This window comes from Apus apus, chromosome 17, assembly GCF_020740795.1.
Source record: "Apus apus isolate bApuApu2 chromosome 17, bApuApu2.pri.cur, whole genome shotgun sequence".
NCBI classification, from domain to species: Eukaryota; Metazoa; Chordata; class Aves; order Apodiformes; family Apodidae; genus Apus; species Apus apus.
Window position 1 is genome coordinate 12,676,713 of NC_067298.1, and position 27,702 is coordinate 12,704,414.

Sequence of the window (27,702 nt, forward strand, 5' to 3'; positions counted from 1 at the left end):
AGCCACCCATGGTTGAGAAAAAGTCACAAAGTGTTACTCCTTTGCAAACATTTCCTGTTAAAGTTGGAAGGATTGTGCTGTGTAACACATCCTTAATGAAGATAAGGCCTCTGAGCACCTCCTGGTACAAAATTACGAAAGGATGCAAATGGTTAATATGATTCAGGTTTGTACAATCACTTATATCTAAGCATAAATAAACATAAAACACCAATAACTGTCATCGGAATGAACCAGAAGGAGGTGTATTGTTTTTAATGAAGTACTGCACTCTTGAACTGCAAAACCTTTATATTATTAACCTGTCTCATCCAGTGAATTTTAGAAGCTACTTGGCTGCAGAATAAATTTCAGGTTGGATTACACTTCCTCTCAACTGGATTAATCTAGATTTCTGACCAGGTGGCTTAGCACTATTAAAAACAATATAGTTGTTTGTTTTCACTTAGTACGTTGTACATCAGCTTTTGTAAATCAGTACCACAGGTGGTATTTTCTACATGAAAAACACATAATCAGTTCTAAAAGGAAACTGTGAGCATAAATGAAAATATCCAACTTTTAAAAGCTTGCTAGTTAGAAACACAGGGAAATCTTGAATGTTCATATGCCTTCAGATCATTAACAGGCTTTTGAGAATTACACAGCAAAAGTCAGGACTTTTATGACACAGGGCATTGTGGGGAGGGCTCAGTATTCTTGCCTTAGCTCCCATAAACTGATCAAGGCTCAATAGCAATTCTCTTCCCACACTTCCTATCATTACAATGTATTACTTGGTAAGAAAAAGCATCTGTAAAAATGACTTTTGGAAAAGAACCAATATGCAAACAAATACATTTACCTTTAAAGAGACTAAAGTCACACTTTCTGTAAGCAAAGCAATGAATTCCTTCTCTTTCTTCCTGTATAGCCTAACTGCTGCATTCTGACCATGACTACCAAAATCCCTCAGTGAAAGTTTTAGTACCATGACGATGTCTTCAAAGGTTTTAACCATGACGATGTCTTCAAAGGTTTTAAACTGAGAGTGCTCACTGTAGGTACAGAAACCTCTTGGGGGGTGGGGGGAAGAAGAAAGAAAGAAGTTACACCAAGTAAACAGTAAGGATTCGTTTAAGTAAGTTACACCAAAGAAGACTTGAAGTTATTATGAATGTATTTACACATTTGTTGAAGTACACAAATACAGTGGTAATACAAATGAAGTGCTCTGAGATACTGGTTTCCAATACACAGGTTTATATAGACAGTCTAAATATTTTCCTCATGATGGAATTTAACTATTAGGAAGGACAAAAACTGCCCACAAGTGAGTACAATTCTAGAAGTCTGCAGTCAACTTTTAAGTATAGTACAGCCATCTAATGTTCCAGATACAGAGAGAATAAAGAGGCTGCCTTTGTAAGCCCCTCTGACAGTACATTATTAACATATTTACAAGGAAAGCACAGTGAAGTGTAAAACTGTTCAAATGGTAGTGCACATGCCTAAAATATTGACGTTTATATTAACTAAGGAAATAATTCTCTTATGCAAACTTATCCATGGATCGAACTCTTAAGCTTTTTTACTATACTCTCCCCAAACACAGGTTTTCCCAGTCAGACCCAGAGTACACACAAGCAAGTAGCTAATGTTCTGAAAACATCCAAAGAAGAGTGACTAATACGTAATATGTGGACTTTTGAGAGGGGCAAAAAAGAATCTGTAAACACAAAAATAATAAAAGTTACTCTTCATAGAACTCTGAAGACCAACAGGCCTTCAAAAAAAATTGTTTTCAAGCAGGGAAGAATTTGTCAAAATACCTAACTGTTCAAACAAAACCTCTGCATATACTTTCACTTCCAATGTGGGACTTCCCATCACTTCAGTCATACTATTCTGATACTGTTCCAAGTACTGTGAGGACAGAATACCTACTTTTATTGGACCATTTACAGTAACAAACAATATTAAGTATCTCCCATATTCAATACCCAACAGGTGCTAAAAGCACCTGCAAGCTTTTTGGACAACCTAAGCACATTGTTGAGTCATTCGTTCCTAGCTAATGATACTGGGCATACTCAGGTCGAATACAGTTAAGAATTAAAGATGGTATGCACCTGAATTACATAAAAAAAAAAAAAGCTCAGGATTTCTCCATAAGAATAGTTTTGTTGTTGTTTTAGTTTTTTGTGGGTTTTTTTGGTGTTTTTTTTTTTTCATAATTCCTTTTATGAGTCTTGGCATGAAACAGAAGGCTTGTTTATTTTTACACATGTAGATGCTGAATGAAACGTGCAAATTCACTGAAGACTCAGTAGCAACATGTATTGTCCACTTGCAATACCCTCCAAGCTAACCAGCCTCAGAGTGCAGGAAATAAAGTTTTACAAATAAAACAAATGCTTGAAATTAACCATTTATGCAAACTAAGCAGAGATATAGGACAAACCTTCAAATTCTAAAGCCCTCAAATGCCAGAATCTTTCACTTTGTCCTTCATATTCTTTACAAAAAAAGAAATCCATTATCACCATCTCTACTATACTTAGACTCTCCTCTTCTATGGAAAAGAATGAGTATTAAAAATTTCTTTGTGTTACATGGAGAGTTAACATTTAAGTGTGAATGAAGACAGCAAACAGCAAAGTAAAACTCGATAGTTTTAAAAATGTCATGGGATAACCTTCTCAGTCAGAATGGGACCATACAAATGAGTAAACAGTTTAAATAAAGTCAGATGGTTCTGATTCATTTACATGTTCCCTGCCAGACTGATTTTTTTTTAAACAAGAAATTTCAAGTCATTGTCTTTAGGTTTGTTTATATTCTACATTTTTAAATCAGACAAAAGCAAAAGTTCTTTACAGAGAATTAACCCAATAATTTTAGCAAAATGATACAAAAAACTTCCTTAAACCAAGTAAAAGATTTATAGTTACAGTAGAATAATAAAAAGGGGGTAAGGTCTGCCGCCTGTGGGGGAAAAACTGAAATGGCCATCCGATAACAGGCGGTCAACTCTGTAAACCATCTTTCTTTTCCAGCCCTGTTACCACAGGGTTCTCTTAAGGTCATTGGGTTTCTGGCAAAAGCGTCCTGTAATGGCAGCTGCTGGAGTCCGTCTATGTTCCTCCAAATGCCTTTTAAGTCACATGGAGAACTCCAATTATAATGTCTCCACTCTAGTTTAGGGTATTTTTGCTAGTAAAGCCATTGGTAACACAGGAGATCAGCCATGCATTATCTGCCCTCCATGGCAAAATAATTTTCATCGGTGCACAGCAGACTGGAGAACACTGGTAGTTACCCGAGCAGGAATCTACCAAAGCCAAAAAACAAGACAACATCAGTACGTATCTTTCCAATTAAAATACAAGCAGCTTTCAATGTACTTTTAAATAATTCAGTGCTAACAGTAAGCATGTGTATTTAAAATCCAACAAGCTATACAATGTTTCGCACCCACCTGTAGCTACTCGAAGTTCCCTGTATTTTCCTCCTTTATTAGAAGTTAACATGGAAAAGTCACCTTTCCAGCCAGAGGGGATGTTTTGAAGAAAAGTAAACAGAGCATAAACATGCACAGAAGAAAGAACAAACCAGATGAAAACACTACCAAGGTGTAGAAACTGACTCAATGAATAATTAAGCTTCAGCGGGAAATAAAAATATCCCAGTAAGAGGGTAAAAAAAAATATTTTCAATGGCTTTTCATTTTTGATGGGACATTGTGTTAAAGGAGACTTCATTAATTTTCACAGCTAAGCTATTTCAGTAAGTGTAACATTACTTCTGTAACACTTCCAAACATGAAAGTGAAAAACAACCACACCACTGAAATTTAAGAAGCAAGAAATGTCTAAGTCACTAAATCAGTATTCAGTATTATCTTCAGTTGTCAACAGCTACAAATAGTACAGCATACAGTAAAGGCCAACCAATGCAGACACAACCCTGACCAGACCAGAATCTGCACGTCTCCTGCATACAAGTTTTCCAATGCAAGACTTTAGGTTTGCCTTTAATTTTTATTTTTTTTTTAACTAAGGTCTGATAATCGGACTTTAAAAGTGTTAAGCTGCCATTTACAGATGCATTTTTGTAATGTCACAAACTGTTTATGAAGCAGCTTGTGCACAGTCAGCCAAGCACACAAAGCAGAAGAATATGGAAGAGAAACAGCAGGATTCTTCATCAACTAGAGATACAAGATTAGTGCAAGCTTAGGCTTCATAGAGAAAGTGAGGTAGCAGATGCAGTTAAACAACAGAATTTATGAAGAAACAGAAAAATCTCACAGACTTTAATAAGAAGCAAAGCAAAGAAGCTCCTGAAATACTTAGGAAAGCATCCTTCAGCCATCAAGGTTCAGATTCCAACTGAAACTTGTTATTCCTGATGAAACCTGTTATTGCCAAAAGCAGAACAGACTAAAAAGCCAAAAGCTGCACACAGAAAGGCAGAACCTTCTACTGCACTCAACAGTGGAAAGGAGTTTGAAATACCCAAATCCAAGTCTGTCTACCTCCAAGATGCTCATGTTCAAACTATTCTAGTTAGTATGTGAATATTTTTAAAATATAGATCTGAATTGATCTAAGTATTTTTAAAATAGACAGCTCGTAAGGAATGGGGAAGAATATAAAACAGTGAAAAACGGATATGGCTGTAGTAGAACGTTCCATTCCTGACAAGACAGAGCCTCATTTGAATAACACAGTCAATTGAGTCTTCATAAAAAGTATTTTAGTTTTACAATTCTGAAGCAGATCTGGTTTTGAATGGATGACACACTGCTGCATGAACATCCCTGGAGAGACATGTCATTCTCAAATAGCTAAAATTTAGGCTTCGTTATTTTATTGCTGGTGCTTGAATGTTTTTAGGGACTTTAAAAGTCACTATTTCTGTCAATTCTGCTTAAGCGTCCAATGGAACAGCAGCAATAATTCAACTTTGGGAAAGGCATTTACTTTAGATAAAAAACAATGCTCCATCAAGCATCTGACTGGAAGGCACAGGTACAACTATAAGATAACGTGAGGAGAAGAAGCAAAGTCGGATGTTTCCAGAGACTCTTTTTCCCCACCCCATCCAAAGTTTTGGTGTCTAATGAGAAGCACTCACCCAGTGCTGCCTTCCAACGAAAGGAGACGAGCAGCTACTTGCCATGGTGTTCGAAAGGAATGCTATTCTGAGGTAGGGGAAAAGACAGCAATTTGTAACAGTTCCACTGCCCCAATATATAAAGATGTCTAACAAATACCCAACCTAAACTTGCAGTACCAAATTTATCTTTTGAGGAGCTCTGATTTCAGACTTCTGTAAGACATTTTATTATATTAAGAGATATGTAAAAGGAATATTATTCCTCAAAGAAAGCTGATAAGGTCAGAAGAACAATGCAGAGTATGATGCCTATTAAGATGGATATACGGAGAAAGATTTGCTCATGAGGAGATGGAAAATGCAGAGGCACTGGAACTATGTTGCTTTTTCCCCAGGGAAGCAGCACAATACTGAAGTTGTTCAGTGCTAGTGTTGACTGCTGTCTTCTAAAAACTTCTCCTTTCAAAAAGACTTAATCAAGTTTGTGCAGCATTCCAATATTTTCTTCCAACTATGGAGAGATAACCTCACCAGTAGGAATTATGCCCAGCTTTAACTGCTGGGTGCTGAACATGCTACCTTCAGGAAAAAGAATTAAAACAACTTACTGTACATCATGAGCAGTTGGACTGAACCTTCTGTGAAAGGAAATGAAGGCTACTCACCCATAACTAGGCTCTGGAGATGATCCCTGCTTTCAGGATGCAGTCTGTGCAATGTGGACCAATAGAACTGATTCAAAATAGCGTTTACTGGAATATTCATAACCTCGTTTACTACCTCCTTTACTATGGAGACTTAGTGAACAATTCACTCATAGAGCTTAAGAGCAGAAGAATCTTTTAACAGCTGGTATGATTTTCTGTCCAGCACAGATCACAACTCTTCCTTGCATAGAGACCTATAATTAAGGCTTGTTTTAGGCCTGAATACATCACCTAGAAATTAATCCAGTGTTGATGCAAAGGCAAAGGGGACAGATGATCAACTTCTTTTAGAAGTTGTTACAGTGGCTGCCTTCACTTAGACCTCAGTTCTGCTTGTCTTTAAATGTCAGAAGTTTTCATTTTAAGCAGTAGTTCTTCACATGTTTTCAGCATAAATGTCTGTTCCAGTTAAAGTAATTATCTCTAAAATACTACACCAGCCAACTCAAAATTATCTCTTAAGAAAAACTGAAAAATGCTGACTTCAAACTCTTCCATTGTACAATCTGTTTTCCAAAACTCAATTTTTATGGATCTTCTGTGTTACTTAACCATTTTCCAACAATTTAACATACTGAAAATTGAGCCAATATCCCAGCATCTGTCTCATTAATGACATGAAATAACCTCTTAATTTCTGTTCATTACTGTATCATACATAGATTCAAGGACGAAATGATGCCCTTTCATTATGACACCATGCTAACCTCTCCAACATCACACCTAAAGTCTCCTCAGTCTTTGCATATCACAGATACAGTTCCCACGTGTAAGACTTTGGGCTCCACTCCTTCATCCTAATCAGGTTGTGAAGTACTGCAGCAATACACGTTTTACTTAACTAGACTTTACCTGACTGCTCAACTCACACTGTTTATTGCTGTCCAGCATCTCATAGCTTGTAAGCTTTCAGCTGTTGCAATCACTTAATATAATTGAAAAGGACAGAATAATACATGCCACATTTACGTCATTTCATTAGAAACATTTAAGTGTCATTAACTGTTTTGTAGGCATGCTAGTTGTTACTCCGATAAGTACTCATTATTTAGTGTTACAAAGCGCTAGTCCTTCTAATGAGAATGATTTAGGTACTATGTGGACAATACTTGCAATACCTTGGAGGTGGTGAACATACATAACCTCTCTTTTGCTATCCTTACAGATTACCATTTTTCCATTACTGTTAAATTTATCTGAGAAGACCTATTCTCTGTAAGAGAATTTTGGTTCATATTATCTACATTTCCAGCCTTAGTTTTGAGTTTCAGACTGAAACAATCAGAACTCATTTTGAAAAAAAAAGATAAAAACATGGAGTAATTTTTAAGAACTCTACTTAGAGGTAAGTAGCTTTCATTATTTCTGTGAGTAAACTCTACACATTTCTGTTGCTCAGAGTTTAAAGCAGTAGCCCATCCTCCAGACGAGGAGAGGTGGAAATAGTGGTGCAGCGTTGCCTTAATGAACCAAGGCATCCAAATAAAACAACAAAAGTAATTTATCAAGTTATAAGTAATGGCTCCAACAAATGTAGTTCTTAGCATAAGACCTTAGTAAATCCGCATAGCAAAAATTGAAAGCTTTCTGCGAGTACTGTGGTCTAAGCACTTCCTGAAAAAGGAACAGTGGTAGCATACATAAGACTTACAAAGGAAACCAACACACTTGGAATGGGCATGAACAAACAGTTGCTGTCCTTTCTACTTCTCCCAAGAAGAAGTGGTATGGATGATTTTCGGTATTCTTACATCTATCCCATCAAAATTCTCTTAAGTAACCTTGCCACGTGAGTTGGATACTTCAGGTTTTCCTGACTATGAAAAAGGTATAAAGATAATGGGAAACCCATAACTTTACTTGGTAACCTGGTTAACATCTAAAGATAAATTTTGATAATGGAGGAACTGCTTTAACCTTACAAAGATATTAAGAGCAAAAGCTATGAAAACTTGCAATTTGAGACATCCTGCCTTATACAGCATGAGAACTGGCAAAATGAAAAGTTAATTTTCTCTAACGAGCTCAAGGGGAAGTGTTACAAGGTAAAGTCTAAGGAAATCTCTCTTGCCTTCCAAATCCAAGAGGCCCATGGGAAGCTGTTTAAATTCTACTGCAGTCACACACTGTTATTCAGTCACTATGAGTGGACACCAGCAGTAGTTTGCTGCTTGGCAAGAACTAAATGATGAACAGATGATGAATGACTAACTCTAACAACTCAGAGAAGATCCCAATTAGGCTGCTAGTGGGATTGTAAAGAAGTCAACTGAATGATCCCATACTTGAAGCAGAGTGTTAAAAAGGGTGGCTGTGGAAATGTGCCACTAAGCTACATTGTACTGTCAGCCCATACCACAAATTACACATCTGGATATTCAAAGACTACTAAAAACACCTCAGAGTCTTACAAAACTTCAGAGTATTCCTATTTTACAAGTTAGGCAGAACCAAAACGCACCTGCAAACCCACCTAGAGTAGTCAGACCTTATAATGGTCAGGGAAGTGTCACGTGCACACTATCTACATGTCAGTATTACAGCAAAAAAGGTGAAAGATATACTCTGTCCTAATGTCGTTGAATAACATGGTTGCACTTATTTCTGTTACTTTCATTAATTATTTATCTGTCTGGTAACAGAGACAAGGCATCTGAGATTTGTTCAGAATGCCAAAAATGAAGCATGGGCATACACACTTTACCAGGAAACCATTTTTACATTTGAGTGAAAATTCAGAGGGAACTTGGCATCACAGCTTCACAGAACAGCCAAGGTCAGAAGGGACCCCTGGATATTACCTAGTCCAATCCCACTACCTAAAGTCCAGTCAACTAGAGCAGGCCACTCAGGAAAATGTCCAGTTGGGTTCCAAGTAATTCAGACGAGGGAGACTCCACAAATTCTTAGGGCAACCTGTTCCAGTCCTTGTCCATCCTCATAGTAAAAAAGTTTTTTCTTGTGTCTAAATGGGATTACTTATACTTCAGTTTGTGTCCCCTGTGCCATTCACTAGCTATCACTGAAAAGTCTGGCTGTACCTTCTTTACATCCTTCTACCAGGTATTTATGCATATTTGTAAGACCCATATCTATGCACAGTTCTACCCTGTCTTCATACTGTTCACAAACTTCACCTATAAAATATTTCAACGTGAGAATTTCTGGTAACAAAAACTGTAGTTCTGTGAACGATTTAAGCTAGGAAAAACTGTCACCAGAGGCAACACTGAAAACCTCATCTGTCTCCTATACTTGTCCAGTAATTTCTGCTCCTGAACTGTTCATCCCTAGTGCAAACACCAACATTTGTACAGCTATATGGGGAAACAATTCACTCAGCTGAAAACCAACCAAAAAAATCCCACTTCAATTTGTTACAGCAGAATTTTTCCTCCAATCCAGCTCACCCTCCATCTTCATTAGATACCCACCCAGCTTCCATCTAAAAGAGCGTTCCCTCTAGTAGTAAGATTTTATATAAAAGAACACATAATATCCAAAATAATTAATTCTGCCAATTAAATTATGAAGCCAGAAGGAATCAAGTCAGTTTTTATCCATATGCTACCTCAACAAGGAATAAAGTGAGTCCACAGCAAAAATTACGCAGTTAATTATGCAGTTAACTTCAGCACAGCCTTGAGGTGTGATGGAAAAACCCCCAGGCAACTGCAGCAGTCCTCATAACAGACTGCTCTCCCAAGAATGTTACAGTGTGCCTACAGTACAGGTGATTCCCCATCCTGCAGTTAAGACTGAAGATAAGCTATACAAAGCCAGGCCACACACTACTGAGGACAAGTCTGGGTGCATATGCTGAAAAAGCAATGTTCCAGCTATAGCGTAAGAGTTAAAAATATATTTAAACATTGACAATCTCTTTGCTAAGTCACTGTGACCAATAAGGATGCTTTCAGTGCTGACTATGGCTATGAATCACTGCATCATTCACCCTCCTGCTATCCTCTTCAAATGAGCCTTCTGCCACCTACCCATCATCCACATACGTGGCTTCTTATCTGCTCTGATTTACTGTACTGCAGTGTAACATTTCACTTTCACACTTTTCTGGTTTTCATTAACTATTTCCTGTCTATTCCGCACCAATATTCTCTGCTCTGTTGATTTGGAAACAAGACACACATCTGTCTCAAACTTACTCTGCTTCCTCATTGATAACAAATGTAAGAACTGAGTATTTTATACTTATTTCTGCCAAGGTAAAAAAAACCCACCCAACAATTTTTTCTTTACAGTAGTATACAGCCACATCACAAACATTCAGTTAAAATGTCAGTATTTATATGAGTCAGCATTATCTGTGAAATCAGTATGAAATCACATCAATTAGCTGGTATATTCTTCTGTCAAATTATCAAATCATCCTCATTCTTCCATTACACAGCAATCTTTTTTACCTGCGAAGTTGACATGCGAGAGGTATCTTGTCGGCCTGTTAAGTCAGACGACGAGATATTGACTGGGGCACCACGATGCAATCTCATACTCACTTTCCTTTCTCGTTCCATACCAGATACTGGCCGTGGAGAGGTGTTGGCTGTGAGAAAAACTGCATTAGATTCTTATAATGTCAAATGGGATTATAACATGATTGCTGGAAAAACTGCATTCTTGCTGTTTGCATATAGGACTTCCACAGAGTCAAACAAGAGAAATCAAGGCCTTTGTTTTACATTCACAGAAATCTAAGTAGCAATTGGTAGGTAATGAGTGTATACATTTACCTTCACAGAATCATCAAGGTGGGAAAAGACCTTCAAAATCATGAAGTCAAACCATCTGCCCTACAACCCCTAACCACTAAACCACCTCCTGAAACACCATGTCTACCCATTTTTGAAAAGCAGAGGGGAAGAAAAAAACAACCAAAAAACCCAAAACCTGACCAAAGATAAATACCATGTGGGTATCCCAATTCTAACTGCAAATTTCCAATGACAAGGAACAAACTGCAAATTATAGTAATCTACAAAGTGCCTCTACTCATGTATTTGCTTACTTACCAGCATGTGAAGTTGGCGTAAGAGGAGTAGGAGGAGCTACATCTTGCGTTCCTCTCAGCCTGCCAGAAGCAGTGGAGGGTAATCCACGCACAGCTGGATTTCGTGTATGTCTCAATCTCTCCTCTCGTTCTCGTCTTTCACGTTCAGCATCTTCAGCTGCTCTGCTTGCGCCCTACGGGTCAAGACTAGTGAACAACTTGAGGGATTATTGAGCTTACAACTATATATTCCGATAAAAATATTGAAAATTAAAAAATGGACAACCTGTAAATTGAAATTCGCTAGGGCATTAACAATTTGGCAAAACTTCTTTAGACCTGCCAAAATTGTTTTCATACAACTGCTAGGGCGGTCTTCAGAATGCTAAAGTACATATATACTGTATGGCAGCTGGACACCCCCTCAACAGTTGCAAATGACCTATGCTGAAAATCATGGTGGGAGAACATAGTAATTCTGCAATCTAGCCTGGCAACTGCCCTGAAGGAAGTATTGCAGAAGCCTTACACATTTAAAAACCTGTAACTTCAACTTAAATTGTCATTCAACCCCCATCTCATGGCTCCTGTTATCTGCTGCTTTTTTTCATTTCCTCATCTTTTTTTTTCTAGACAATAGAGCTTCCAAGAGGAAAAAAGCATGACAATCTTACAGGACAAGTTACAATACTCAAAACTGACAATGTAGTAAAAGAAATACCATTAAGGAAAAAAAGAAAGTTTTAGAACGCAATGTCAGCTACTCACAAATTTCAGCATGTTCCAGTCAAACACATAGTCATAGGAGAACCCCTGCCGGTGGAAGAGGTTTCTGAATAATTGCCTTAGATAGGAATAGTCTGGTTTGTCATCAAAACGCAAAGAACGGCAGAAATTCAAGTAGGTGGCAAATTCGGCTGTAATACAAGAAAGCCTGTTTTTTCCTTCAGCTTCACATTACCTTTTTCTAATCCTGAATCATAAAAAACCCACAACCACCCGAAACCCAACATACAGGCCATCTCCTGACCATAAGGAAAAGAATAATGACCTAACACTAGAAATCACTTGAAGACAACTCTACATACAGCACATCTTACCAAGTCCACCCTGAAAAGGAAATTACTTGTCTATCACTGCGTAGGCAAAGATGCAGCAATAAGACTACCCAGTCTTAAGAGGTCTTTAACCAACAGTTGGGGGTGGGAAGGTGGGGGAGGATAGTTTTAGAACTACAGTTGAGCCAAGAATAGAGTTAATGAATGTAAAGAAATAGGTATGAAACATTTGAAACAGATGCAAGACAGTAAGTTTTCATAGGACCCCAAAAAACCCTCCAGTTCTCATTATCGTACCAACCTGCTAAAGCCAAGCATGGAAAGAACAGAGTCAGAACTCTTTATGAAAGATCAACAATATTCTCTCATGGTAATTAATATTAACAAGTTTTATAACAGATTTAAGAGTTACTTTGCAGGGCTCAAAAATGCCTGGTTATTAATCTTGCATAAATACCAAACTGAGAACAGAACAGCTTTGAGGCATGATGTGAGGATTAACAGGAGGGTTTTTTTACACCTCTCAAAGACGCTCACCATCAACAGGCCAAAACAGATGAACCTGGAAGGACAATTCCCACGTTAAACCAATACAGTAGGTGAGAGGTGCATCTGACCCCCAATCCAATTCATCCAAGAAACAGCACCCATATGACGAAACGGGTAGTTTCTCAAAAGTTGTTTGTCTCTTAATCAGCCAGCACAGATGCATGCACACACAGTACAGTGCAAATCAGATGTACCAAGGTACCCTTCCACTTGAGGGCACTGCAATGATTGCTTACTAATAGTTAAGACAAGGGATAATTAGAAATGGTCTGTGCACACAAAGATCCCAGTCTTGAAGGCACAATATCTTTATAACAGATTAGCCTAATCATGGTGATGGGGAAGGAGAAGAAAAAAAAAAAAAGAGAGAGAGAGAAGCAAGTAGAATTCAATGTAAAGAGGTGAACACATGGGCCTACTGCCACAAAAGAGTAACTTACAAGGATATCCTTTACACAAAACCTCAATGGGTGTAGACATTTTCTTTTCACTGATACGTTCGTATTTCTGCCTCTTTGTTGCTGCTTTCAATCCCTGCCAGGGGAGGGAGCCCAGGTTAAAATACATCAGTACATAGCCCAAGGACTCCAAGTCATCTCTGCGAGATTGCTCTACAACAGCATAAAAAAGTGGACTCATTAGGTTTCATTTTCTACTGGAAAAACAAGACTGTGCAACAAGACTGTCATAAAAACCCTTAGAAAAACAAGAGACAGATGAGAGTTACAATGCTCGTGATAAACTCATCCAGTACAACAAAAAGTCTATCACTCTTTCAGTTATTAAAAAACTGTGTTAATTCCAGAGAATTACAAACTGACTGAATACCACTCAATCAAGAGATAGGAGACCAAGCATGCTGCATTGTTAGTGACAGAAATAAGGACTGTCTTCTATGCCTCCATACAGGAACACCTACTTTCACTAAAATTGTATGCATTGACAAGTTTCAAGTTTCTATTTATTGCTCTCCCCAGCTCACCAATTCCAAGATGAGTGTTGATGGATGCGTAACGGGCAGTTCCCGTTAAGTTTTTATTTTCACGGTATGGAATATGTTGGTGAGTTCGAGCATCTCGATACTTCTTTGCTAATCCAAAGTCTATTATGTAGACAAGATTGCCTTTTTTCCCCAGGCCCATTAAGAAGTTATCTGGCTTCACATCTCGGTGGATGAAGTTCTTAGAGTGAATATATTCAATTCGACTAATCTAAATTCAGAGAAGAAAAAAACCAAACCAAAACATCATTGAGAGACTCAGCACACACCTTTTTTCTTACAAAAACACTAGCAACACTGTCTTAATGACAAAAGAGGTAAATAAACTTTCATTGTAAAACTTAAGGGCATTAAGGAGAACATAATTTAGCTGACAACAGATAAACCTTCTCTCCAGCTCTTCCCTGTGTCTATTTTATATTTGTTTCCAAAAATTTATTGGGGGAATTTCTTTGGTTTTGAGCAGCACAACACTTTTTTTGAGAACAGTGAAGGTCCAGATTTTAAAAATAAAGTTAAGACTTTGTAATCACTTTTGATGTTATGCTGTATATTTACAGAAGCAAAACTAATTTTGAGTCTCTTCTCTAATGACTACAGCCTACTCACCTCTAAATTACAGAAATACAGATGCCTATGATCTCTCAAGAAATTTCACTATCTCAGCATACTGCACTATCAAGAGCAACAAAGCAGATTCCTACCATTTGGTCAGCGAGTAATAGGACTGTCTTGAGACTAAATTTCCTTGAACAAAAATTGAAGAGATCTTCAAGACTCGGTCCCAACAGCTCCATCACCATGACGTTGTAGTCTCCTTCAGCTCCACACCACTTAATTGTGGGAATACCCACTAGAAAAAAAGGTAACAGTTTGTTCAGTGTAGCAATTTAATTCATACAGTTCATAAACACAAATCTTCAAGGCTCTTAAGATGAATTCTAAGAGGGTCATTACTGTGAATGTTAAAACTTAATGTTTTATGCTACATTCATCAATTCCAAAATGAAAAGTTTGATAATTTTACAGCAGAACCAATATAAAACTACATTAACAGATGTCTAAAATCAGCCTTTTTTCTATTCCCCCAAAATATCTCCCCGTCTTTGTGCTTAGCTTGTACCTTGAAAGTATTTAGTGTTTTTCCTGGATGTAAATGTTAAAACATTTTAGAAGTATTAATACTCATGTAGTCTCCAAAATGGCAATAAGGAGCAAATTGGAAGTGTGAAAATAAAGACACTGACAAACCACTAAATATTATTACTGAAGAAGGCTTTAGAAATTAACTTCTTAGTTTCAAAGCCTACAAGATCACTGTAAAATACCTCTCTCTTCCATTTCCATTTGTAATGAACTTTCAGGCTTTCTTCATAAACTTGTCTTTCCTCCAGTTCCACTGCATTTGCTGTTTGGTGAATCCCTAACAAAGCAGCATTGCTTACGAGACGTATCATACAATCAGCTTGAGAGAGCCAAAAACAGCCCCGCTTCATGGAGAAACTCGGGAAGGTTATTTCAAACAAAACTGTAGAATTGCTCAAGTATTTTGAATTAAACTTTTATGTAGGCAGCCTTATTCAAAAAGTCAAACACCTTTAATTTTATGCATTCTGGAAGTGAAATGGTGTGAGTCCCCCATTTTAAACCTTTACTTCAAATACATTGTTTTTTTCCTGAACTCCTTTCACAGATAAACCCTTATTCGGATGGAAACTTAACCTTCTGCCACCTGCCTCTGTGGCATCCATCCTCAGAAAGACTCCACCATCACAGCCTTAGTAAACCCATAAAGGAAGCATTTTACTCTATGAAGGCTATTCAGGTTACATGCAGGTGGCAACTGAAGGAGGTAGGAATTAAAAAGTTACTAAATGCAAATACATATTATAATCAATTTCTAGATGTATGATTACTGTGTTTTGCATATGAGATGCAGTGTGGAATACAGCCTTTATGCAAATAATAGCCCCATTTAGGAAGAATTTAAGGGACTATGAAATACAAGCAAAACATGACTATACTGAGTTTATATCCCAGAACTTAATGAAAATCTTGTATTTGTAGAATTCCAAAAGATACAAGTGAATTATCCTAGCAGAGTACCACACAGTAGCTACAAAGTTGCTTCATTCCCATTCCCTACTACCAGTGCCATTTTGTCTTGGAATTCCCACAGCAAGGAATTATATTTAACTCAAAGGAAAGAATATAACAAAAATCAACCTCAATTTACTAAGTTTATAACTGTGCTACTATAGCAAGCAATTGGGTTAAATGTTCCAGGAAAGTGGTCACCATTTTCACTGACCCATTAGAAACAAAAGTCAATCAGTACACTGCCAGATGGGACCCAACTTTCTTCCACATTGCTTGAGGTTTTAACATTTTAATCTCAGGAGACGATGAGCAACACTGGAAAATCTTAGTAGTTATCATTAAGTTTCTTAGCCGTGGACTGGGAGTCACTACACTGCTTGCAGAAGAGCTGAGGTACTGTTCATCACCTACCCTACCGTATTTCCCACCTTCTCCTTATACGCCAAAAGAAATCTTAACCATTAAGTACTTGCAGGTGGCAGATGTATCACTGAAATAAAATTGTTTCAATCTCTGAAGAAGGTAAGTAATTTGCTTGCCTCCACCCTGCATCATTTTGTAGATTTTACTCTCGATGTGAAGCTGAGGATGTTTGGTTTTCACACATTCCAACTTAATTGCAACCTCCTCTCCGGCAGCAATATCGGTTCCTAAAACCAGAAGAATTTTAAACATTGGTCAAAATACTTTTAATATTTCCTTTGTCAAGACTGAGACAAAACAATTATTGACAAACTACTTCTCAAGGCAAACATCCAAAGATTAAGTATTTTCAGCCATGGTAATCTAATAATTATTCTGAAGTCTTACACATAAGAGACAACTATTAGACACTGCAGCACAGGAAGCCAAAACTGCTGCTATTCCATTGCAAAAAAATAACAGTGCATCTTCTGAGGGGTGTTTTTTCCCCATCCAGTTTGTGGTGGAAGTGCTCAGATTGAATGTTTACAGGTGTGGCATGTACCCCTGCCAACCTAAGAAATGCTAGGAATTCAGATCACCTCCTCTTTCACCTTGGAAGCAAGAGAGTACAACTTGCCAAAATTTCAATGTGCTCCAGATGTATTCTGACACCTTATAATTATACTTGGTTGGGAGGCAGATTATCTAGAATCAATAATTTGTTCTCTCAAAATACTTCTTAAAAATCTCATTAAATTCTTGTTGAAGGAATCAAGCGACTGAAAAGCTGGCTTACCTGTTTAAACTTTCAAAGTTTAAACATATGTAGGGAAAAGATAACATTCACGTGGGAAACTGTTCTTTTCTTCCCCACATAGACATTGTGACAATTCTTAAAAAAGAAACACCAAGTCAAGAAAATACATATTCTCACAGCCAAGCAACTTGGGAAAACAGGAACTGGCAAAAGATGTGTAACACTTTTTAGACATATCACTGACTCTAATTTCAGAATCCAGCTTTCTCTTTTCTGCATTACCTCGTGGTTTAGGATAACATGAAGTTCATCACCTGCTGTTTGTTCTGATCTCCACTCTTGAAAGCTTAACCTGAGGTCTGCTAATTTTTGTTTGGAAGGAAACAATAAAACAATTATTTTGTACTCACTTTTTCCCTGATGCTCAGGATTTCATAGACTTCTACCCTACCTCAGTTTCCCTTAACTCTTTCCAAGAGTTCAAAACCTCTTGTCATTCTTTCTACAGAATTCATTTTTATTACCCCTAATTATTCCCCATTTGATTTACCTGTACCTTTTCCACTTGTGTAGTGCCCTTTTTGAATCACATAAAGCAATTAAGACAGAGATACACCACTGTAGTTTTTTTCTGCTTATTTTTTTCCATATGCTTTTCTCTAAGCATCACAGGGTATTGGACATTTTCACCAAACTATTACAACTGCAATTAATAAGCCTGAGATTAAGGAGCTACTTCAATGCTTTATACCTTTTTCCTACAAAGACAAGCTAATAACCCACACCTCAAAATGGGAACAGCTCTTCACTATGCAAGGAAATGATGTGTGGAATTATTTATGAGTTCACACAAGATTATGTATTTGTTTTTTAGGTTAACAAAGCGTCTTTTTGTGTGCACACACATATGGCTATTAAGGTGGTGCTGCTAGTACAGCAAGTTCTGAGTGAACAGCAGGGTTGGTATTTATTAGGCATTTCACAAAGCACCTTAAGAAAGCAAACCACCAGAAGCTCACTCTAGGTACAAATGGCACAACTCAAGGTAAACAACTGGAAGACACAAAAAAAATAAGGCTGCCCATATATCTGTCTTGTATGACTTCTTTGTAACTGGCATAAGAAGTGGCAGAATCCTCAATTGTCACAGTGCAGCAAAAGCAACTGAAAGTCTTCAACCTGTCATCTAAGGTTTTCACATTTTACAAATGCATTATTTTTGTGGATTTTCAGTGCACATCAATCCAGAAATGTGAAAGGACAGATCAACAATAGAAGGAGGAAGGCATTATCTTCTGATCTAATACTGACTTCCCCACCCCAAACAAATAAAAATATTTTATTTAATCTCATTCTTAAGAAAAATATATACATAACACAAAAATCATTAAAACAAAGGGACTGCCATGCCTTTGTGACTCATATCTATCTTATCTTATGGACCCAGCAACAAAACAAATACTTTTTCTTCCCCCTCACCTCCCTCCTTGCCTCTTGCCCACCTTTTATACTATTTATAGTATTTGTGAATCCATTTTTTGGATCTTCCTCTGGAGGGCGACTTCAAAAGATGCAGGTACACTACAGCTCTAAATTTTAAGTTGTCCACACTCCTTTATTTACAATAGTGCCACACATTTCAAAACCCTGTCCCACAGACAACCTAAGCAAGCAAAACTGGGGCCATTCCACATTCTAGAAAACACATTTTGAAGTATGTGGGAGAACAGGAAGGAATACGAAAGAACTATTATAATAACAAGAGTCAGTGGTACCATATTCCAAAGAACTGACTGAAAGAAGGTCCCTCCTCTCTAACTCTGGAATATTTTCAACACCCCTGCAGCTGCATTTTTTTTAAATCTGGAAAATTGGAAACAGGCAAAAATACTTTCATTTTCAAAACATAAAACTGAGCTGGAAATCTACATTGAGGTAATATACAAATACAGTAAGGGCTGTCAGAAGGTGGACGTACTTAAAAAAATTGTCACTTCTGAAAGAATTCTAAAAGTTATTTTAAGGCACTAATATACTACTGTACAGTCTGAACAACCAAGGAGAAACTTGTTTTTTTTATAAAAAGTTGCATTTCATTATCACAAAAAGCATAGATTTTTAATACCTCTGTTTTACCAGATAATGGTGGCCAAACCAAATGGGCCTCTAGAAAAGGCTTTGCTTCCTGAGAGACAGTAATATCCCCTGGAAAAAGAAACCTGTGCCATTAGCTGAATCTTCCAGGCCTGTAATTCTCTGCTAGCTACTGGCTCACACATGACATTTGCAGTAAGCCCTGGAAGTAAATCTGCACTGGCTACTTAAGAGATAAAATAAGAGGTAAAAGACTGAAGATGAGGAGTTATTGCTGCAAAATGCAGCATGACAGTGGTACTACCATACAGAGAACTACTAACTCCTGTGCAACTTTACTGGTGTGGCCTGTACACATTAAGATAAAAGTGAGGAATAAAAAATATTTTACTTCGACTTTAATTGTATACCATAATATAAACTGACTTACCTGAGCAGTAGTCAAATGCTGAAGTAGGAGTTTTTCAAATAACCCAAGATATTTCAGATTTTAACTACTGTCTCAATCTCCACCCAAAATCCCAATGGTAGCTCATGAAGATTTTTGAAGAAGCATTACCAGTATCTTTCTCACAATGGTACTGCATCTTTTATGCAAGCATTACAGACAGAAAGAATCATGCTTTCTTCCTCTAGACAAACATATGCCTTCAGCTAGAAACACGGATTTTTCATCAGGCAGATGATTTATACTACAGGTAACCAGTATTTCATTATCTGTAAACAGCTTTATCTAAGAAATTATTCTGCAATGCCAGCTGTGCACTGCAACATGAAGTACCGCTGTCTAGGAAGAAAAACACACCTCTCTAACCGTGTACACTGCCAAACACACCACATACATTAGCTACTGACGTTGTTTTTCTAAGCTACCACAATTTTCAAATACAGAGTAATAATTTGTATGTGACAGGATATAAAACTTACATTTCTCTGGATTTAACCCATTTCTTACAGTTTGATACTTTGCAAAATATATTATTTTATAAACACTTGCTTTCAAAACTTGTTGTACCTACCACTGCTCATCATACTCATTAGCAGTGAGACATGATGATAGAGGGCTACAAATATAGACAGGCAAAGACAATGCCAATCCTGCAAAGTTTATAATTGCATGGAAATCCCAGCAGTACAATAAGGCATTGGGGCAACATTGAAGCAACAGGACAGATAAACTATTAGGATTTGCTGAAGGATGTGAGCGCTTTTTTCACTGCAACCTAGTCATCCGTAGCAGTACATCCCTGTAACAGCAATTTTTCCTAATACGCTGCAGAGGTATTTAATCCTGATGCACATGTTTCTTTCCCAAAACATTTTTCTGGATCCAGCGGTTGGCTTTTGTTTTTTCCAAAGGAGGCGATTTATACCCTTATCCCCATCTTACAGGTGAGAAGATTACGGGTGCCCAAGGTCACAAGACAACAATGGGAAGTGGCAGCTAAATAAATAAAAATTCCTGATTTCCGCAATGTCCAAATTAGGACAGGATGCCAACGAAATATTAAATTGCTATTGCTGTGCTCCTAGAGAGGTACTTCATATCAAAGAGCGTAACTGGGACAGCAGCGCAGCCTGAGCTCCAGCCGGGGTGAAATAAGGTCCCGGGGGTTGCCCCCGGGCCAGTCACGCCGGGGCCGGGACCGGGCACGGCAGCGAGCAGCGCCCACCGCGGCGCGGCCCCCGCCGCTCTCCACAAGCCACAGACCTGCCAGGTATGCTCCCAGCAAGCCGCCTTCCTTACCCAGGTAGATGTCCCCGAAGGAGCCGCTCCCGATCTTCCGGCCCAGCCGGTACCGGTTCCCAACCCTCAGCTCCATGGCGGCAGCTCGGTTGGTCCGCGACCCGGTTCTGTTGCTCTGCCCGCCCTACCGGCTCGCACTCTGCTGCCTCACAGCCCTGCGGCTCCTGACACCATCGCGGCTGGGGTCCCGCCGCTCGACAGTAGCGAGACAGGCAGCACCGTTCCCGCAGCTCCCGTGAAGGATGGACGCGGATTCCCCGCAAGACCAGTCCTTCAGCCCCTCTGGCTCCGAGCCGCCATACTGTGTGACATCACTTCCGTAGCAACCGGGGCGGGGCGCGCTGGCGGGGGGGACGGGCGCGCGGCCGTGCGGGGCCCCGCCTGGCGCGTGCCCGCGTCCTCCCGCTCCGTGCTGAGGCGGCGCTGCGGGCCCCGCGGGGAGGGCCCGTCCGCGGCGGCACCGGCTGCTGCCCCGCCGCATCGCCCCGCGGACCGGGCCCGCCCGGGCCATCCCAGCCGTGTGCGCCGCGCCGTGAGGGGCCTGCTGGGCGGGGAGTGCGACCCTCATGAGGCCTTTCGCGTGGGAGTGTCGTCGTCGCCCCCGCAGCGTGGGTCACCGCACGGGAAGAGGTACTCTGGCTGCGGTGGGTTCTGAAGAATGCTTGTTTGACGGCGGGGCGTCGGGGACGAAGTCTGAGTCATGCACGACCCCGCAGATTTCAAAGGAAAAACATGTCGTTCCTGCTGGGGAGGAACGTTTGGATTTCTTCTGCGGCCTGCAGAGGAACCACAGTGGAAGCAGGAACTACAGTAGGAGTGGTGAGAAAATATGTCTTTGTTTGCATGTTTTCTCCCTTCCTTGCAGCAGCAACCCTTGGAAGCACAATCTTGACGGGCTAGCAGCCTTCTATATCGCATGATTCCATGTTGCCTTCTCTTATTGCAAGCAGACGCTGAACTTATAAACGGGGAGGTGCATTATGAAGCCAGCGGGTAGCATGGGCTGGGCTGCACATATCAGTGGACTGTAATGTAAAATGGCTGGTAGTATTTAGAGGAGCGTGTGTGGCAGCGTTGTAGGGTGGCAGAGGCAGCAAAAGTCACAGTAAGATTCTAAGCAAAGAGTCTTTGAGTACCCTTCCAGTAGTTGCAGCAGGTAATTTTTCTGAGTCCTGGAAGTGAATGGACTGTATAAGTCTGCATCTTGGAGAAATTTGCTTCCTGACAGTAATGCTTTTGAGATGCAGGGTTTTCCGGATCATTCTGCCTGAGTGGTGTTGCAGACCCAGCTGTATGGGCTGTTGTGTTACAAGCCAGTGCCTAAGCTACAGCTGCCTGTTGAGCAGGAGCTGCAGCATGCTACTTGTAGGTAAGAAGTAGGATCTGAGCAGGAGGACTAGAGAACATGAATACCCCTGTTTTTCTGTGGAGGGTGGTTGTTAAAAGCCTGCAGTGTAAGTGCACAGGGATGGGTGAGTCAAAGAATGCACGCATTAGGAAGCTGTTGGACCATCTCACCCCTCTTTGGGAAGGTGGCATGTGTAAGTGTTGTCCTTGTACAGTAAAGGCCTGACTCCTGCCGTGTAAACAGGGATCAAATACCAGCAAAACATTTTATTCGTCAGGATGTGGTATCATAGAATTTTCCTATGGAAAATGGGTGCAAGTGTGTGTTGATTTTGCATGGAAGTGCTTGTAGAGCACTGCAGACTCACAACTGAAAAGAACTGAACATAGAGGGGCTTTGGCTGTTTTTCTCCCTGTCATGCATGTGATCCCGGTGGTTTGGCCTGCAGAAGTGCTGAGATAATCATAGCAATGTCCTGTTTTGAGAGGAACTGTGCTGTATGTGCTAAAATGGAGAAAATTAGTGGTGTCTTCGTTGCTGTATGTATTAGGGAGGGCACTGTACAGCCTTGAAGTTGGGGGTGTCCTGATGGTTTGGGCAGAACTAGTAGCAGAAAAACACGAGAGCAGCTCAAACAAGGGTGGGCAGCCAGGCACAGGCGAGGAAGCAGTGCTCTATTAGTTGGGCCACACATACAGATTGAGATGTGGCTTCCTGTAGGTCATGAGTTACTGAAGGCAAGGAGGATTTAGGGCACAGTGGCAGATGCAGTGGATTCTACTTGTTCATAAGAGGGCAAGCTTTTTTATTTCTGCTTAGGTACATAATTTTGTCAAAGCTGCAGTGTTGGTACAGAAAGGGACAGTCTTGTACAGTCTTGGCCTTTGAAGTAGGAGGCAAGTTGAACCAAGACTGTTGATCACAGATAAGTACAAAAAAAAGGGACAGAAGGGACAGTTGACATAAAAAAAAAAAAGAAAAAAAGAAACAGAGACAAAAGGGAGCAACCAAACAGAGGTTTGACATAAAAAGAGAGAAGGGGGGTGACAAAAAAAAGGAAAGATGGAAAAAAAGAGACAGAAGTGGGGGTCAAAAATGGAGAAGCAACAAAAAAAAGTGAGAGAGAGAGAAGGGAGGCCTACATAAAGATAGATAACAGGGTAAAAGATAACCTTTGAGAGGGCCCCCCTCCTATTTCTCTCTTTTTTGTTGCCCCCCCCATCTCTTTTTTTTCCCTTCTCTGTTTTGGTCTTCCTTTTTTTTTTATTTGTAGCATCTGCTTCTTTGCCTTATTGTTATTTTGCCCCCACCTTTTCTTTCTTTTTGTCACAGCTCCCTCCTTTTCTCTCCCTTTTTTTGTTGGCCCACTTATTGTCTTTCTCCAACCCTTCTTTTTCTGCCCCTCCATGTCTCTCTTTTATTGTCACCTTCCCCCTTTTTTTTTAATTGCAACCTATTCTCTTTCCCCCCCTCTTTGTCTCTTTCCTTTTCTCACCCCCACTTCTCTTTTTTTGTCCTTCCCCCTTCCCTCTTTCTCAGCCCCACCATTCTATTTTTTTTCACCTCCCTTCCTTCTCTTTTTGCCGACTCTCCCTTATATGTTTTTTTTCATCACCCCTCTTCTCTCTTTTTTCAGCTCCCCTTCTCTCCCTTTTTTTTTAATTTCCCCTTATCTTTTTTTGTCACACCTCCTTATTCTCTTTTCATCATCCTCCTCTTTTTTTTGCCGCCTTTTTGCTCTTCTCTGTTTTTCTTTTTATCATCCATCTTCTCTTTTTTTGTTGGCTCCTCATTCTTTGCCATTTTTTTGCCTTTCCTTCTCTCTCTTTTTGTCAAAGCCCCCACTTCTCTCACACATTTTTTTGGTCAGCCCCCCCTTTTTCTCTCTGTCTTCTTTTTTTACTCTGTTCCCCATAATTTCTCTGCTCTCTACAGCAATATCTTCTGAGTGCTTACTTGTACTCCACAGCCCTCTTGTAGCACCCCAGCTCCATCAGTTTTTTTGTTTGTGCCCTTCAGAGCAGTTTCACATCTCAGTGAAGCCCAAGAAAAGGTAACATGCATAAATTAGGATGAACCATTTCCCGAGATAAACTTTATTAATCAGGTTAAAAGAAGATACAGAGACCTGAGAGTATTTTAATGTTACATAAATAATTTTTTATTTATATAACACCATTGCCTGACTTGGTTTATTTCTCCATGCAGAAAAACTCATAGGTATGTAAAGCACAAAGCTCTGGTCCTAAGAGGCAGTATGGGTTACTTTAATATGTGCCAGTTGGTGTGGGGAGAAACTCATTCTATTGTAGTAAAAAAATCTCCATCTTAATAGACCTAGCAGACTTTATTAGTTTACAGAAGTTTTAGTACCAAAAAATACATTAATAAAAGAGGCTAGAAAAACATATTAGAAATATTAGTCTTCACTTCAAAAATATTCTTTTAACAATTTTAAATAAAGATTTTCCAGAATTTGGTAGGGGGGAAGAAAAAGAAATTTACCTGGAAAACCATGCTGACTGCAAGAGGAAGAACACCAGTTGGCATCTGATTTTTTTTTTACTGATTTTTGTTACCTAACCGAACATTTTCACTTACTGGTTTTATCAAAGCTAAAAAAAAATTCTCAAAGCATCCCACACTAATTTTAAAGTAATTTGTTGTGTAATCTAAAATACTCTAAAATAACCTCTGTCTCTGAGCAGGGCTTGGCCTGCTAAAGTCACAGCTCTGATGTTGAGGGAATAAGTCCTCAGGGAAGAGCAGGGACAGGACTGATGTCATTCACAACATTTTTCCCTGGCTGCCTGGAGCCTGATAGCTGGTTCCAGGTCTTCTATGTTCAGTAGGGATCAGTGGGAATCTCAGCAGGAGGTTTAAACACCCCCATCTGTCTCCCAGCAAAGGTCTGCTGTTGTGTGTTCACATCTCCTTCACACTTTCCCTCCTCTTTTGAGGAAGATGCCAGAGTGACAGTAACAAAAGCTGGAACTTTTGGTAAAAATACATTCAATATTTCTGCATGTCATGGACTTCTAGGCAGTGTTAGGTGCTTGCTACAGCTACAGCCATCTCCAGGTTTTCTCTTAACTTTCTGCAAGGGAGCTGTGCATAGTGGTAAATAGCATGATGCAAATAAGACTCACCATAAACTCCTGTGAAATGTGCCGTTGTTGTACAGAGAATCTTTGAAAAAGCAAATCTCAAGGGATGACATGATACCTCTAATCGTTTCCTGACTGATTTGCATGTATGCAGATTTATGTATTCTGTTTTTATGTACTTGTTTCCCAAAGCTCTGTATGATTCATTTATTTCATCCTGGTTTTGTAGTAGCTTGAAATTTTTCCATGCACTGTTCAATATCTGGTCCTATTGCCCTCAAAAGTGTTAAGATTCCTAAATCACATTCAGCTGTTCCCCCTAAATGACTTCTTCAGGATCAGGTGGAAAGCACCTGAAGAACAGAAACAGTCTTTTCTTATGCTGTAATGACAGGTGCATTTTCACTTTGTCAGTTAAAAGGTAACTAGGTCCACAGATGAGGATCTGGAGGAATGGTTCAAGATGCAGCTTGTCCCAGCTCAGATGCATTACACAGACTTGCAGACTGCTGCTGAGGTAATCCTTTCCTTATTTTCTCCCCCTCAACAGCAGAATTCAAAGCTCTTCTAATTGCAGGTGACCTTGGGTGGTTCTTCCTAGAGAAATTAAGTGGACAAATTAAAATGCAGCTTTCATGGCATTTTCACTGACACCTCTTGTGCCTGGAGGTCAAATGTTTTAATTTGTTTATGGAACTTTGCATTGTTACACTGAAGTAGAATTTCTATATTATTTTTTCTCTCTCTTTTTCAGTTTAGCAGTGAATAACCTCTGCTTTGAGACCAGAGGACTCAGTTGATAAAGGATGGGGAGTTGTCAGAAAAATTTTGGAATGAATGAATGATTTTCACTGAAACTGGAATTTGTTTAGCTTTTCCCTATGTCCTCTTCTTAAATTAACTTAAGATCTAATGTTTTTTCGTTTTTTTTTTCTTTATATCTTGAGTTGTTACAAAGAAGTCAATTAGAGAGGCCCAAAATTGCCATTACAAGGCTCTGTTTTAGTTGCATATAATGATTAAAATTCGATGTGTTTTTCTGAATTCTTCATTGCTACATGTCTGCTTCAGGTTTTGCTTAAAAAATTCTTTCTATGTTTGGCAAAAATAGCACAGTGACCAGATAGTGGGTGGCAGAAGTGCTGGGTTGGTTGCCAGTGAACCTTGGTAAGAGCTGAGGAACAGTCTGAGTTGTCTTGATTTGGTGCCTACTAATATTTTGAGCAGGAAGAAAAAAAAAAAAAGTAATTCCCTTATAATAGAAGAATTCTGGAGCTGGATGTGCTGTGAGGAACAGGACATAGGTACCTGGAAAGCAACACTTGCTGGGCTTGTCTGGAAGTGTGTTGATGTATCTGCCTGCTTCCCTGCTGCTGCAGCTCTTCGCTTCACATCGATTGATCAGGAACCCATGTGTTGCTGCTGTCCCAGCAGCCTTCCCGGGCCTGGCTTAGTGAGAGAGCAAATGTGGTTTCTGAGAGCTCAGGAGAAAAAATAAACCCACAAAGGCAGGAGGCAGCTCGTTGTTGGGCCTGGTCTCCTGCGGGAGGTTTTGCCAGCAGGGATCCTCTCCCTGCAGGTGGCTCAGCTCCTGTGCGGAGCAGCTCACCTGGAGGGAGCTGCGTCCCTCTGGGCACGGGATGCAGGAACCTGCTGCCACCCTGGGGCTGGCCCCGGGTGCCCTGAGCTGTGACAGTGGAGCAGGCACCAGGCCCCTGGGATCTTCCATCCCTGGGGCCACCTCTAGCCCGAGTACCCATGAGGGGTGATGGCAACAGGAGATGGTACCATAGCCCCCCTGTGACAACAGCCCCTGCCCAGAAAGCCCTGCCCTCGGGGGTCACCTCGACACCCGTGTCCACCCTGCTCAGTTCACTGTCTGCAGTGAGGAGGAGGAAGGCTGCAGGCTGTCCCTCCTTCCCACGCAATCGGGTTCCCCCAGCCAGAAAGGCTCCTGCCCTCTTAAATGCTTTTTGTGCCTTTTGGTCAGGGAGCAGGGATGGCCTCACTCAGCCTGGTCCAGCTGCTGGACCTTGCTCTGAGGACACCTGCTTTTGGGGGTGTCCAGTATCGGGCCCTGTAACAGCTGCTGCTGGTCCCGCTCCAGGGCATGCAGGACCTGCCTGCCCCCTCCTGGGGGGGCTCCTGCCTGCCCCAGCACGCCTGCCCTGGAGAAGGGGGCCATCAAAGATAAAAGACTAATTTCTACCCGACAGGCTGATCTGGACATGTGGTGCTGTACTGTCTGAAAGACCGTGCCAGTGAAACAGCTGGTCATTTTTTGGCAGATCTTCTTCATAGTGACATCCTCAGAGTGATTTGATGAGGAAAAGCTAAATTGTGTCTGTCGCCTGTTAAAAACATGTCCCGGGAAGGAAAACTGCAGCAGGTATCTCTGTAAGTATCATTCAGTCCCAAATTCCAGGCTATTATTTTTTTTTAAACCAGAACTCCCAGTCCATCATTAGCATCTCAACAGATGGATTCCTGGAAGATGCCTGCAGTATCGACATTATCAGACTCGTAACTGCCCCATACATGGTCTTGCCCCAAACCCAAGAAGTTTACTGCACAGCCAGGTTTATCAGGAAAACACAGACAAGTTGACTTGCAGCCTGAGTGCACCCCAGGGGGGGTTGTTCTGAGAGGCCTGGAAGAATTCGGGCAAGGTGTGGCTCTCTCACTACTAAAAAATACCTTTGTTTTACTTCTAGGAGAGAAA

At 40.1% G+C, this 27,702-nt stretch overlaps 1 protein-coding gene and 1 long non-coding RNA gene across 5 annotated transcripts; one reads left to right on the forward strand and one right to left on the reverse strand.

Moving 5' to 3' along the window:
- Window positions 1-1,141: 1,141 nt before the first annotated feature.
- On the reverse strand, window positions 1,142-20,835 carry CSNK1D (casein kinase 1 delta). Of its 3 annotated transcripts, XR_007891094.1 has the most exons (11): window positions 20,526-20,829; window positions 16,062-16,172; window positions 14,127-14,275; window positions 13,405-13,633; window positions 12,863-13,033; window positions 11,584-11,732; window positions 10,838-11,009; window positions 10,232-10,371; window positions 5,122-5,188; window positions 3,461-3,523; window positions 1,142-3,313 (listed from the first exon to the last, which is right to left on the reverse strand). XR_007891094.1 is itself a non-coding variant. In XM_051634571.1 (10 exons), the coding sequence occupies exons 1-9, from the start codon at window positions 20,599-20,601 to the stop codon at window positions 5,156-5,158; spliced, it is 1,230 nt and encodes a 409-aa protein (XP_051490531.1). In that variant the 5' UTR covers window positions 20,602-20,829; the 3' UTR covers window positions 1,142-3,313; window positions 5,122-5,155. The 3 variants fall into 3 exon arrangements, 2 of the variants coding, with proteins under 2 accessions (XP_051490531.1, XP_051490530.1); XM_051634571.1 differs by lacking the exon at window positions 3,461-3,523; XM_051634570.1 differs by lacking the exons at window positions 3,461-3,523; window positions 5,122-5,188 and having other exon boundaries at window positions 20,526-20,835.
- Window positions 20,836-20,866: 31 nt separating this feature from the next.
- Window positions 20,867-27,696, forward strand: LOC127391834 (uncharacterized). 2 transcript variants are annotated; one of them, XR_007891138.1, is made up of 3 exons: window positions 20,867-21,344; window positions 25,395-25,497; window positions 27,197-27,696. It is a non-coding gene; the product is annotated as an uncharacterized LOC127391834 (long non-coding RNA). The 2 variants fall into 2 exon arrangements; XR_007891139.1 differs by having other exon boundaries at window positions 27,269-27,696.
- The last annotated feature ends 6 nt before the right edge of the window (window positions 27,697-27,702 follow it).

Bases quoted from the DNA above. Each gene is read 5' to 3' on its own strand.
- CSNK1D (XM_051634570.1), bottom strand. From the start codon at position 20,601: ATGGAGCTGAGGGTTGGGAACCGGTACCGGCTGGGCCGGAAGATCGGG. The intron at 14,276-16,061 runs GCAAGCAAATTA...CTTTTTTTCTAG, and splicing joins CAAAATGATGCAGGGTGGAG to TGGGTATTCCCACAATTAAG. The intron at 3,314-10,231 runs GTAAAAAAGATT...TGGCTTTGGTAG, and splicing joins CTCGCATGTCAACTTCGCAG to ATTCCTGCTCGGGTAACTAC.